This window comes from Pecten maximus, unplaced genomic scaffold (assembly GCF_902652985.1).
Source record: "Pecten maximus unplaced genomic scaffold, xPecMax1.1, whole genome shotgun sequence".
Classification (NCBI taxonomy): Eukaryota; Metazoa; Mollusca; class Bivalvia; order Pectinida; family Pectinidae; genus Pecten; species Pecten maximus.
The window spans coordinates 1-13,568 of NW_022979594.1; the positions used below are offsets into that span (position 1 = coordinate 1).

The 13,568-nt window shown below is 34.4% G+C and overlaps 1 protein-coding gene across 1 annotated transcript; it reads left to right on the top strand.

Annotated features, from left to right (window-relative positions):
• Positions 1–5,028: 5,028 nt before the first annotated feature.
• Positions 5,029–7,009, top strand: LOC117319015 (N-lysine methyltransferase KMT5A-A-like). Its single transcript, XM_033873928.1, has 3 exons — positions 5,029–5,161; positions 5,887–6,031; positions 6,594–7,009. The coding sequence occupies exons 1-3, from the start codon at positions 5,029–5,031 to the stop codon at positions 6,880–6,882; spliced, it is 567 nt and encodes a 188-aa protein (XP_033729819.1). The 3' UTR covers positions 6,883–7,009.
• Positions 7,010–13,568: the final 6,559 nt, after the last annotated feature.

The window sequence follows — 13,568 nt, forward strand, 5'->3', positions numbered from 1 at the left end:
AAAATTGTACCACATTAGCAATATACCACATTGAGGTCGAATGTGAGTCCGTCCGTCCCTCCGTCCGTCCGTCCCTCCGTCCGTCCGTCCGTCCCTCCGTCCGTAAACAATTCATGTTATCGCTATTTCTCAGAAATTACTGAAGGGATCTTTCTCAAGTTTCATATATAGGTTCCCCTTGGTTCCTAGTTATGCATATTGCATTTTGAGAGCAATCGGAAAACAACATGGCCGACAGGCAGCCATCTTGGATTTTGACAATTGAAGTTTGTTATCGCTATTCCTCAGAAAGTACTGAAGGGATCTTTCTCAATCTTTTTTGTAGGTTCCCCTTGGTCTGTAGTTATGCATATTACATCTTGGGACCAATAGGAAAACAACATGGCCGACAGGCAGCCATCTTGGATTTTGACAATTGAAGTTTGTTATTGCTATTTTACAGAAGGTACTGAAAGGATCTTTCTCAAATTTCATATGTAGGTTCCCCTTGGTCCCTGGTATTGCATTTTGGGACCAATCTTTCTCAAATTTCATATGTAGGTTCCCCTTGGTCCCTGGTATTGCATTTTGGGACCAATCCGAAAACAACATGGCCGACAGACAGCCATTATCGCTAAATCTTAAATTTTATATATAGGTTCCCCTTGTTTGAATAGTAATAGAGGGCTGTTTCTGAATTTACACAGATTAGTAACACTTAAAGGAAGAGAAAAGTAGAGAAAAGATCAATCAGACATGGAACCTATAAAGATCATTTAATGGTGGGCGCCAAGATCCCTCTGGGATCTCTTGTTTTGTATCAAAATATGTAATTAAATCAACGACCACGTGATCCGTCTGTTCACGTCTGATCACATGATCAATCAGTCAAAATTGGAGCGCCTTTTTGATACGGGCTTCATCCGAAACTCTGTAGTGTGATGTTTGTCACTAGAGTATTTATCAACACGAATTAAAGGCAAGTTGCTTACAAGTTGTTAATCTGTTTGTTCACATGTTTACCTTATTTTTTCTTTAATTACTTAGGACTAAACTTTGTTTACCGTAAATTACGATTAACGTTAGTGATTCAGAGCCTGATCAGACTGCATCATTAGAACGAAGTCATACCCTTCCTACACTGCTCTGAGGCAGACATATTGTCGTCCAGATCTACGTTATCGCAGCTAGTATTTCATAAAAAAAACATGTATCATGGGTCAGTGATCTTATAAAGCTTACAAAACTATCGCATCTGTTAGTCGTAGTGGTCATTCCGACATTCGTGATGTTTACACCGACTGCACTCTTCCTTCACGAAGAATATACAGAATTTGGAATTTCTGGGATAATATTAACTGCAGTTGGTTGTAGTATTAATAATAAAAACTCATACCATAGACATCTACATTCAGTTATCATAACTAATTACAATTGGAATACTCGCCGATAAGTCAACAAAAGAAGGTATCAATAGCTGTATTTGATATGTTAATATATACATATCATTTTCTAATGACGTTTTCATGTAATGTGCTGATGTTGTGAGATGTTTTTGGGTAGTTTTTGGGTGTTTTTGGGTAGTTTTGGGGTGTTTTTGGGTAAATCGTTCTGCCGCCAGAGCGCGCTACTATAAGAAAACGTGGAATTATATCCGACACCGTTTAGTGTCGCTAAGAATTTGGTGCAAATACAATAAAATCGGGTGTGACATAACACGTACCTTACATTTATGGATAAATGAGATATTTATTTACCCAAGAACACCCATTTAGTCCCATGTAGGTGTTTTATTCCATCCGTATAGACCTTCGCTTTACGCTAGTTAAAATTTCATACTTGACTCGTCGCCATATTGCTAACTATGTAGGTCGCGGTCAGCCAATTACCCTAATCAGTGCGCGATGGAGTGAAAAGGGAAAAAAATACAACATTTATTTTTTTTATATATTTTACCCCTTAAAATTAATAAATAATGAATTTTTGAATTTAATATAATTCACACAGGTTTTGGGAAATAATAAGCTTAGTTTTCTTAATTTAAACTATGCAGGAAGAAAAATCATATAAGCGTATGTTCTAAAACCAATCTATTGGGTCCTCTTTTCCTCGAATATATAAATCCCGCGTTCGCACATCACTCCAGAATATATATATATTGAAAGTGACCAATCAGAGCATAGAGGAGCGCCGCAACTCGGATAGCCTCGCAGGATAGCCTCGATATATATTAGTTTATTCCATCCGGAACGTTTCGGTGATTTAGCTGCTGGAGTATTTAGGTCACGCCGTTCCCGCAGTTGGAGCGTGGACATAAGTGTACTTTATATCCATTATTTCATTGCTCTAGACAATGCAGCTGTATTATACTTGTTTCATATTTCGATATTTTGGAGCACTTAATCAATTTTTTGCTGTATCTGTCTTAAAACGAAGTGGGGTAGCCTACGAACGACAAAACATGTCTGCGCACCGAATTTGCAACGTTTTAGGTTAGACCTGTACAGTACAGTAGCCAACTTGAGAGTTGAGACTATTAAAGCGCTATTTTGTATCGGATTGACTTAATGATATCATAATATTAGGTCTTCCAGTTTTTATCAAAACTTTTTTCGGTCAAGATGTCTTGCATATCTACACTGAAAATATATTGTACCTGTGTATTGGGTCTTGTATATATATATTTGGGTCTTCGTTATCATTTGTTTGACTGGATATGGCTTCATAAGCCCGAGTTTTCTCTGGCCCTGTCACCATGTCCTACACCAGACATGGTGACAGGGCCAGAGAAAACTCGGGCTATGGCTTCATCAACGCGTACACTACACACATTAATTCTGTTTGACTTTCAAATGTCTGCCATAAAAAGCATTAAGGTGACAGTACCCAAATCGGATCAGTACAAATTAGATCACTTTTCATGAAATTGCTTTTAAATGTTTATTTTTTCCACGGTTCATGTTTTACAATGATATACCTTAGGATTGAATGTTTATTGCCATGATACATATACAACAATTGATCAAGTTACACTGTTAAATTGCACAGGAGTAGTGATAAATATGAGTTATTAAGCTTGTAAAAATATCAGTCAATGCATTATGATGACCCTTAAAGTATTGAGTCTTTGTCCATGCACCATCTAAAGTATTTTTTTCCATTTCCTTTTTGCTTTCCAGAAATGGAGAACTATGAAGCCGCTATATTAATGCTTTATTATTTTTGTTGTCTAAGCTTTAAAGCTTCTGCTGTTTTGGTACCACTTTTTAGCTCTACTCTTCTTATCACTTCTGTTTTCATTGATTTACTGTTTGCGCTGGTTTTTCTGCTTTATGCTCTATACCTCCACTACAAGAATCAGTAAGTTCTTTTATTTCACATACAGTTAAAAACTGTTTTAACAGGTCCAGTACAATCTGCCAACCGACCTAAATACCTGTGATATACGTATACGATGATGACGCTTTGTTACAATCTTTACATAAACACCTCTCGTTTGACTTTAAAACATGTCATCTCTTGTAGGCTAACTCAGCTGTTAATAAAATGCTAAACAATACCAAACCAAACTCTTGTAGCACACGTCCCAGTTGTAGCTGCTATGAGAAGTGATCATGTGCGCATATACATGTATATACATAGTGTATAAGACAATGTCATTAGGTTTGACATAGCTTTGATACATTTTACGATGTTGGGTTACATTCATCAATTTAAACATATTTCAAATATGCCCCTGAAACGTGCAAATTTACCTACCCTGACAGAGACTGACTATATATTAACATACTGAAAAGTGCATGGACTGAAACAAATGCCTTTGAATTAATTTGACCTATCTTAAATAGCTATATGGATGATCAGTTTCAGCTGTATAGAGTAATAATAATAATAGACTCGAAGATTTCATTGAAATCAAGCAAGGTCAAATCAATTAAGATTTTTTATCATGATGGAGATTACAAAAAGCATGCAATCAGATGAATATTTTTATTTTTCATAACTATCCCATTTTCTAAAATGATGTCAACAATTTTTAAAAAAGATTATTATTATTTGCTGTCTTTTCACTCTTTTGTTATCAACACATGTACAATGCTAAAAACTTCCTTCAAATGCAACTTTGCTTCCTTGGAATGAAATCTGAAATCTTCAAATCTATTACTCATAATAGCTATTTCAGACAGGTTTAGCTATTATAGGTCTTTAAATAGCTACATAGATCGAATGGCAGATTGTACTGGACATGGTTAAGTTTTTTTCCAAAGAATTTTTTTGAAATGAATGTTTCCTGCTAAAGTGTACACTTAACACAGTACTTAATCTGAAATCAGAACATTAACTTTGATTTCGCTGTATTAGGTAGATACAATACAAGTTGGTTGCAATTACTCTTGTGAAATCTTATCAATTCTTCGATTTAAACCCTAGGACCAATATTCACAGTTGCTAATTGATTTGACCACAACAGGTGGATTTGTTACGTATTTGAGGGTCATTCAGTCACAGTTGTCAGTAACTGACCTGTTCCTCGACCTGAACAACTTTTGACACCTAATTAATTTAAACAATGAATGTAGTACAATACCAAGACTTGAACCAGTCTATTTGTCATCCAAGTTCAGCTCAAATTGTTTTGATTTTATTGCAATGTGAAGGTTGTATAGTTTGTAAAGTTTCATAATAATGCAGTACTAAAATTATGAGGATATTGAATATATAATTAAATGTACGTATTTCAGTACATAAATAAATTTAGGAAAACCACACTTTAAGTAAAATAAATGGTGGTATGTACAATGTATTATGATTTTATAACAATCAAATGTTGACCATTAACATCAGTATTCACCGTTTATTATTTAAATTTTTGGTGATGTATTTTCCAAAATTTGCTAAATCACAAGAAGAAAAATCTGTTATTTACTATATTTATTCTGAAACTTTTATTTTAAAAATATCCCTTTATCAGATTATCACAGATTTCACAGTAATTATATGTACAGTATAAACACATTAAACCAAATTGTAATGAATCATCTTATAGAAATGTCATTGCGGAGGTCCAGGAGGACTGATCATAGTGATGGTAGTACTGACAGTGGATCCCCTGGACATACATGTACCAGTAATATTGAGGAGCGGCGCAACTGCACAATAAAGTTTATAGACACATATATAGGTAAGTAGCTATAGCATAAAATTTTAATTAAATGGAATTTGAATTTTTAATAATTACTAGTAGACAAAGAAATTATTTATATATAAGTGTTTTACTATTTTCATACAAACCTGTGTAAGAGGATTAGTCGTGTGACAAATTAATTTTAAATTTGATTTGAAGGAAATTACAATATTCCCCAAATGGTATGTTTTCCCTCTGAATAAATCATCCTAAGTTCCTTATCAGAATATTGTCAAAACATGGGTAGCATACCAAAGTAGATTTTGAAAAATATCTTCAAATGTACCATGAATATATGCACAATTAGGAAACTTAATCTAATCTCAGGACATTTTGTTCATGTTTTCTTTATGTATGAGATGTTATCCATGTCTCTCCCATCCCAAATCAAATTGACAATGTTATATCACTTAAGCAACTTCCAGGATACAGTAATTGGCATCCAGATAAGGGGGTATTCTTGTCTTACAGACACATGTGTCATTTTCTTGTCTTTGAAAATTTCCATAGTGGGTAGTATACATTCTAATTCAAGTTTAACCCCTGTCTATGAAGCAAGAAGATTTATCTATGTGTCTCACGGTCGTATATATGTGTCTTGAAAATAGTCGTTGTGTCTTTGACCAAACATGTTAAAAATGAACCATGCATGTTATTTAATTCCCTGCACATAATTAGAGAATACAGTAAAACATGTCCTGCACTTGATGTTTACAAAACAGGATGTGGAGTTTTTGCAAGAAGACCTTTTCAGAAAGGTGAATTTTTACTGGAATACAAAGGTGTCCAAACCTTGAGTTCTAGCAGCCAGGACATTGAGGAGGACGGCTTGAAGTACTTCTTTCATCATAATGGGCAGACATATTAGTAAGTAGATCTCGGCATGCCCACCAGGTTTTTAAACAGGGAGTTTCTTCTGTACCCCATGATATTCTTGTCAGAGGGTACTTTTTTTTTTCATGGGGTACACAACAAAAAGAACTTTTTTTTTTTTTTAATGTTTTCCTGTGCCCACTTGCATTGACTCTTTGCAGTCTTTACAAAACATGGATGTTTGAAATCTTTCTGCCTTTTAAATTGAAAGCTTGTTTTGGGTCCATAAGGCTTATTATTTATTCACAGCTGACACAGATTCGTCTGTTTCCGGCCTGTGAATGTTTGGACTGACCGACTGACCCACTTTTAACAACGGTGTTGATTCTCTACACGTGTGTACAGTACAATGAATGGAGGTTGCATGCTAAACCGTTAACCTATATAGGCTAAAGATTTTGTAAGGCGACATCTCATTGTACTCAATCTTTACATAATATATATAAGAGTAAGGCCATATAATGGCATCAATGAAAACATGATATAATATATATATGTACTGTATTATAAACCTGCTCTAGTACTAGAAATTTTATTTCAATAAAATATTTTGCAGCATTGATCCATCTAATACTGATGCCATGGGGAAAATGGTAAATGATGGATTAGGGAAGAGAGCTAACTGCAAAATGAGGAAGATACTGAGAAAACAATTACCAGTTTTGTGCTTGTTTGCTACCAAAGTTATACGTACTGGAGATGAGCTTCGCTATGACTATGGGGTCCGGAATCTTCCATGGCGCAAAGTGAGTACAGTAAATTTATGCATAACAATTGTACATGTACATGAAAAGAAATTAAGTATTTGTCCAATTTCAGGATTTTCAACTGACCAGTTAAAATAGGAACAGTTGTTAAAATTACCAGACCTAGAGATCATTCTTAGGTTAATTAGTAACTAATTGAACATGGTTATTTATTTTATGTTTCCCTTGCTCGAAGAATGATTGTGCTATATATATATATGTGATCATTGGGTCCAACATTAATTAAAGAGGCAATTTATAATATATAAAGACCCAATAATTTGAGGATATCTAACATTGATCATGGTCCCAATAAGTATACACTTATAAAACTAGACAAACATTGATATTAATACCCTTGCATTGCTATACGTATATATATACTGTATATATGTCAGTTTCTAGACCAATGTTGAATTTTTCCTCGTAATGTATCTGTGTCTATCTCATCAGTACGAAATTCTTTCTGTTTTGCTTGTACTATTTGGAATTACAAACACTTAAAATAATAGTATCATGAATTCAGATTATAACTTAAAATGGGTGATAAATGATACTGTTTACAGTTCAACCTTTTATTTCCCTCAATACAGATATTTATGTAATTATTAGATCTACATTAGAGAAAAGAAGTCCGGCAACAACTGGAATGAAATGGGGTTTATAATGATATACTCTTTCAGAAACGTGACCCAAGTCAGCCAACACCTGTCCTGTATCAACAACCTGCATATTGTAGTAATTAGAAATTGATTATATTAAAGTTATAACCATGATTTTTATGGAGGCGTTTACGCCTGCCATATTACAATCACCTACGAGTTGTGACGTCACAATCTCTCACTTTCGTTTTCGTTATATTTCCTTTCACAGTTCATTTTGTAGTTTCTTTCGGTTCATATATGATGCAGTTGAACTATATATAAATTTATCAAGACTACAAATAAAGTGCTATTACATGAAAAAAGGTATATTCAGTATAAATTTCTCTTCGGCGGAAGCTTGGAATTTGAGACCTCTGGTGGTAATTTCTGTAACTAGGGGTAATGATTCGCTTATAATTAGTTCCAAGTATGAGGCACGTACGTCATTGTAGTCCGTCATTCAAAGTAGATGTGCACAGAAATGTATTAACTATATGCTGATAATGTTGTGAACATTTCAGGAACTATTTTGAATAAACACTAAGAATAATGTCTTGTAAATATCTACACCTGCATCGATTTTTGCAAATCTATATTGAAAATACTGTTTGAAGGGAGATAACTGCGAGATTCTGGCGTTACCTTACAAAGGACACTTGTTTAACTACAAGAAATAAAGATGACATAACAACCAAGCGCAAACAAATTCCCGATTTTCATATCACCCACCAGGTTTTGGCTAACAACATTTCTTTTGTTTACAACTTGGTAGTTTTTTCTTTATTTATTTTATGAGATTTGGTCCGATATGTTGCGATCACGTGTTCTGTCTGTTTACGTGAGCGAAAATGGAGGCACGTGGACACGGGCTTCACACGAAGCATCAAAGTGTGATGTTTGTCGCTAGAAATTAATATCTATCAACATGAATTAAAGGCAAGTTGCTTACAAAGTTTAAATCTGTTTGTTGACCCACTGAAATAAGTGTTTGTTTATTTAGGACGAAACTGTTTACGATAAGTTGTTCAAGCCTGGCCAGACCACAAAATCACAATATCTACTGCGATTATAGTCCGAATTTTCTGACGATCTTGCTATATACTATATGCAGACTTTAATCAGCTTTTAAGGCGATATCAACACCAGAACCCTTCGGATTACTGCGATAACTGATCGAAGTCCCTGTGTTTCAAATCCATGAATCAATAGATCTACGTGCACGTGATGGCGTGATGGAATTCGATCGTTTATTTTTTAAAACTAAGAAAACTGGCACATATCTGTCGTGGTGGTCATTTGTGCTATACCTTCCCCGACAGGGACAATATACAGAATCTGGAATTTTGTGATAAGATTTACTGCAGTAGCTACTCGCACTCGGAATATATATGAAAATACTAAATTATTATTGAACCAGCTTGTCTTATTTATATATTATTCAGCTCACGATTCAACCTTTTCAAATGTTTTCATGTAATATATATATATACATTTGTATGCACCAAGCTGTGAAATGTTTGTATTACATAGAATATTTAAACAATACAAAGTAATTGTAGATTAACAAAATGTATACCAATTGCATTTGAACCTATTAGTACAACTTTTTGTTGTTTTCATGTAAAATGATAAATACATGTATATCTATTGGCAATCGATATCAAATCCATATAATATAAGACTTTCTCAAATATCAATATTCCTCATAACTTTCAAAATAAATCTATATTTGCTTTTGAAATTTAATTAAAAATGTTTGATTTTCATGTCACGAACAAATCCCTTAAAATAATCATCAATCTCCTTATCGGTCTCCAGAAAGTGTGAAAATAAATGAAACTTTTTTTGTCAATAATTCTATTTATTATGAATTCATGTATAAGCATTTAGGTATTTTCCAATGTTGACCTTTAAAACTATATATATATACAAGCAACAATCTGTGGGATGTCAAATATGGAAGGCTGTTTCAGGATAAATTGCCAAAAATGCTTATAAGTACTGTTTCTTATAATCACTGATCACATATATTAGGGTTTTTGACTATTATGTGTTATTGCTACTTAAGTGTGAATTTTTTCGGCTTAAGTGATAATGTATTTCTTTGTTCTTATGTGCAACAGACATCGCGAGAGTTTAATTCTCGTACATATAATATTGACTCCTACAAAAAGAAGTTGAGTTGACCTACGAGAGGCATTTTATCAAATCTCATATTGACCATACTGATTGCTCATGATCATATTTCATCCGGCCTAGTGAACTCTAAAATAAACATCTTACTAAAAATAATTGATGAAAGTAGCTAACTCCTTTAATGTATGTGTAAAAATTAAGTATATATATATGTCGTACAAAACATCAAACTTCTAATATGGTAGATATGAAACATACATTTAGGCTGACTGCCTGATAATATAATACAATTTGTACAGAGTTTACAATCCTTTGACATTCAGCTCATAATATACACCATTATAATTTGATCTGTCGTCATGCGTCGGTCTTCTTAAGACCAAGATATCGCAGAATGGTGTACAAAAGGTTCTTAAGCTGTTTTATCAAAATTGTTAATTTCATGGCCCCCTATGTGTCGCATTCTCCCTGGATAGAGGACATTTTACTATAGTTTATATAGGAAACTCATCACACATATTTTAGCATAATTTGTTTCATTTTCATTGGAAATTGGTTAGCACGTGGTTAGGGCACACTTTTCTCAATGACATATTGTCAGAGAATGTCAAGGCCAACGACTTGTTATGGGTTCGAATGTCAAAAATAAAAATCTCAAATTGATTATTTTTTTCATTTCATATGAAAGAACATAGTCCACTGAAACAGAATGTGCATATTTTATTATCATCAGATAAAAAATATGGCAGAAAGATATGGCACTTGGAAAAGAATCATAAAGCTATTTTCTCCAGCCAAAATTAAAAAATAATCCAAAATTGCAGGATAAAGGTTTCTGCTCTTTTATCTATATACACATGAAGGCTTGATGTTTGGCGCATTGATAACGTATGGCTGGCTACAAATGTTATATTGATATTTGACCTTGACCTTCATTCAAGGTCACGGGGGTCAAATGATGAAAAAAATTATAAGTTCTTTCAAAATTATTAATTTGGGTCACATTTTAAAGAATCAGCCCTTTTAAAGGTGTGTGCAATGTATCAAGGTCAAATAATCAAAATGACGCAGATATGGCACTTTTAAAAAGAAATTCCTACCAAAATTAAAAAAATGACCCAAAACTGCATGCACATACACATGAAGGCTGGATATTTGGCAAAAAGATACATGTAACATGTGTGACTGGCTACAAATATTGAGTTTATCTCTGACCTTGACCTTCATTCACATTTTAAAGAACCGGCTCTTATGAAGGTGTGTGCAAAGTTTCAAGGGCAAATTATTAAAAATGATGCAGACATGCCCTTTAAAGAATGTTTTCTTGCCAAAATTAAAAATTATCCATAAATTGCAATTCAATTGTTGGGTCAAAAGGGGTCAGTTTGGCTTAATTGACATAAACAACTTCTTCTCTGAAACTAAGCAATCGATATAGCTCATACTTGACTGGTAGCATCATTTTGGGTAGGGATTCAAAATTGTAAAAATGGTGGGGTTGACTCCCAGGGAGGCAGGGTCAAAAGGGGTCAATTGGTTTCTCTGAAACTAAGTCATGGATATAACTCACATTGGTGTGGTAGCAATCCCTATGGGATTGTACCCAAAGTCAATTTCATTTCATGGATTAATTGCACAATTTGGTATAAAACCTACATTTGTATGGTAGCATGGTTATGGGGTGGGTATTCAAAATTGTACGAATGTTGGGGTTAACCTCCGGGGGCTGAAGGATTGGACCAAAAGAGGTTAATTTCGCTAAATTGACATTTTTAGAATAACAATAAACCAATGTACATGTACCCATATAAAATGCTTATGATATATTGACATAGAAATACCAGCGACAAATAAACTTAAGCATCATTCTTGTTTCATATCTCATAAAACCAGGTGAGCGATACAGGCCCTCTGGGCCTCTTGTTTTATCTGTGAAACCATTCAGATCCCAACTCCAAATTGGCTGGACACCAAGAGATGAACACAATCCTGATGTAAAAATAGGCCCAGGGTTCTTTCCCCACCCCAAGGGACTTATACAATCATATTGAATTGATATCAAATTATATCATGAAAGTTTTCTTCAAAATTTTGCATGTAAAACGCTGTATATTTATATACAGTACCTATAGCTACTAGGCTATTATCTACATCTTGGTGGTAAATTAAAAAGCAACAAATTACAAATCACAGTTTATTGTTAGCTCACTTGCCCGAAGGGTGAGCCGTCCGGCGTCAACTTTTCCATTCAAACAACTTCTTCTCAATAACCAAAAGGTCCAGAGACCTAATATTGGGCCTGTAGCATGCTGGGGTGAAGGGCTACCAAGTTTGTTCAAATGAATGATGTTGACCTTCATTCAAGGTCACAGGGGTCAAAAAGGCTAAATTTTTTAAACGACTTCTTCTCAATAACCAAGAGTCCCAGGGAGTTGATATTGGGTCTGTAGCATGCTGGGGTAAAGGGCTCTCAAGTTTGTTCAAATGAATGACCTTGACCTTCATTCAAGGTCACAGGAGCCGAAAAGGCTAAAATCTTTAAACGACTTCTTCTCAATAACCAAGAGCCCCAGGGAGTTGATATTGGGTCTGTAGCATGCTGGGGTGAAGGGCTCTTAAGTTTGTTAAAATGAATGACCTTGACCTTCATTCAAGGTCACAGGAGCCAAAAAGACTAAAATCTTTAAACGACTTCTCAATAACCAAGAGTCCCAGGGAGTTGATATTGGGTCTGTAGCATGCTGGGGTAAAGGGCTCTCAAGTTTGTTCAAATGAATGACCTTGACCTTCATTCAAGGTCACAGGAGTCAAAAAGGCTGAATTGTTTAAACGACTTCTTCTCAATAACCAACAGTCTCAGAGACCTAATATTTGGCCTGTAGCATGCTGGGGTAAAGGGCTCTCAAGTTTGTTCAAATGAATGACCTTGACCTTCATTCAAGGTCACAGGAGTCAAAAAGGCTAAAATCTTTTTAACGACTTCCTCTCAATAACCAAGAGTCACAGAGAGTTGATATTGGGTCTGTAAAATGCTGGGGTAAAGGGCTACCAAGTTTGTTCAAATGAATGATCTTGACCTTCATTCAAGGTCACAGGAGTCAAAAAGGCTAAAATCTTTAAACGACTTCTTCTCAATAACCAAGAGTCCCATGGAGTTAATATTGGATCTGTAGCATGCTGGGGTGAAGGGCTACCAAGTTTTGTTCAAATGAATGACCCTGACTCACATTCAAGGTCACGTCGATCAAGTATGCTTAAATCTTTAAATGACTTTTAGTGAAAAGCCAAAGTGCAGAGAGACATTATATTGGTCCTGCAGCATGCTTTCAAATAACTGCAGGATCCATATATGAAAAGATCACTGCATTGCAGGTGAGCGATTTGGGCCCATTGGGCCCTTGTTAATATTGACATTGGATCTATTAAAATAGATGGAATTGATATCTAATTTTGAAATAATTGTTCTTAAAAATGAGAATTGTTGAAAAAAAAGTGTAATAACTTTTAAAAGCCGTCAATCTAATTTTGATATTATTCTAAGATCAAAATAGAAAGGAATAAACAATTTTGTTTACAAGATATTGAAAGACATTGCACACTTTCAACAAAAAAGTAGCAGACACTCCCTGTATTTTCAATACATATCGTGTATTGTTATAACTTATCAAAATGCGTATCATATTGTTTCGACCTTTCTAATACCCAGGCCTATAAAATATGTTTGTTTTAAACACATAAATGCAAATTTTGAACTACTTAAGTATAAAAGATGGTTTAAAGTATGAATGTTAATGACATGTACCTAAGTAGAAGTTGATTTGAAAAAAATGAAAATGTTTGACTTCTTAAGTAAAGGTTTGATTGAGATAAGAAATGTTTAACTACTTTTAGAAGTAGGTTTGAAACTTTAAGATGGTTAAAACCATTATGTACATCGGAACAGTCTAAACCATTACATTCATCAGGACTGTGAAAACCATTATGTCCGGTTGGTTTGGTTTAGTC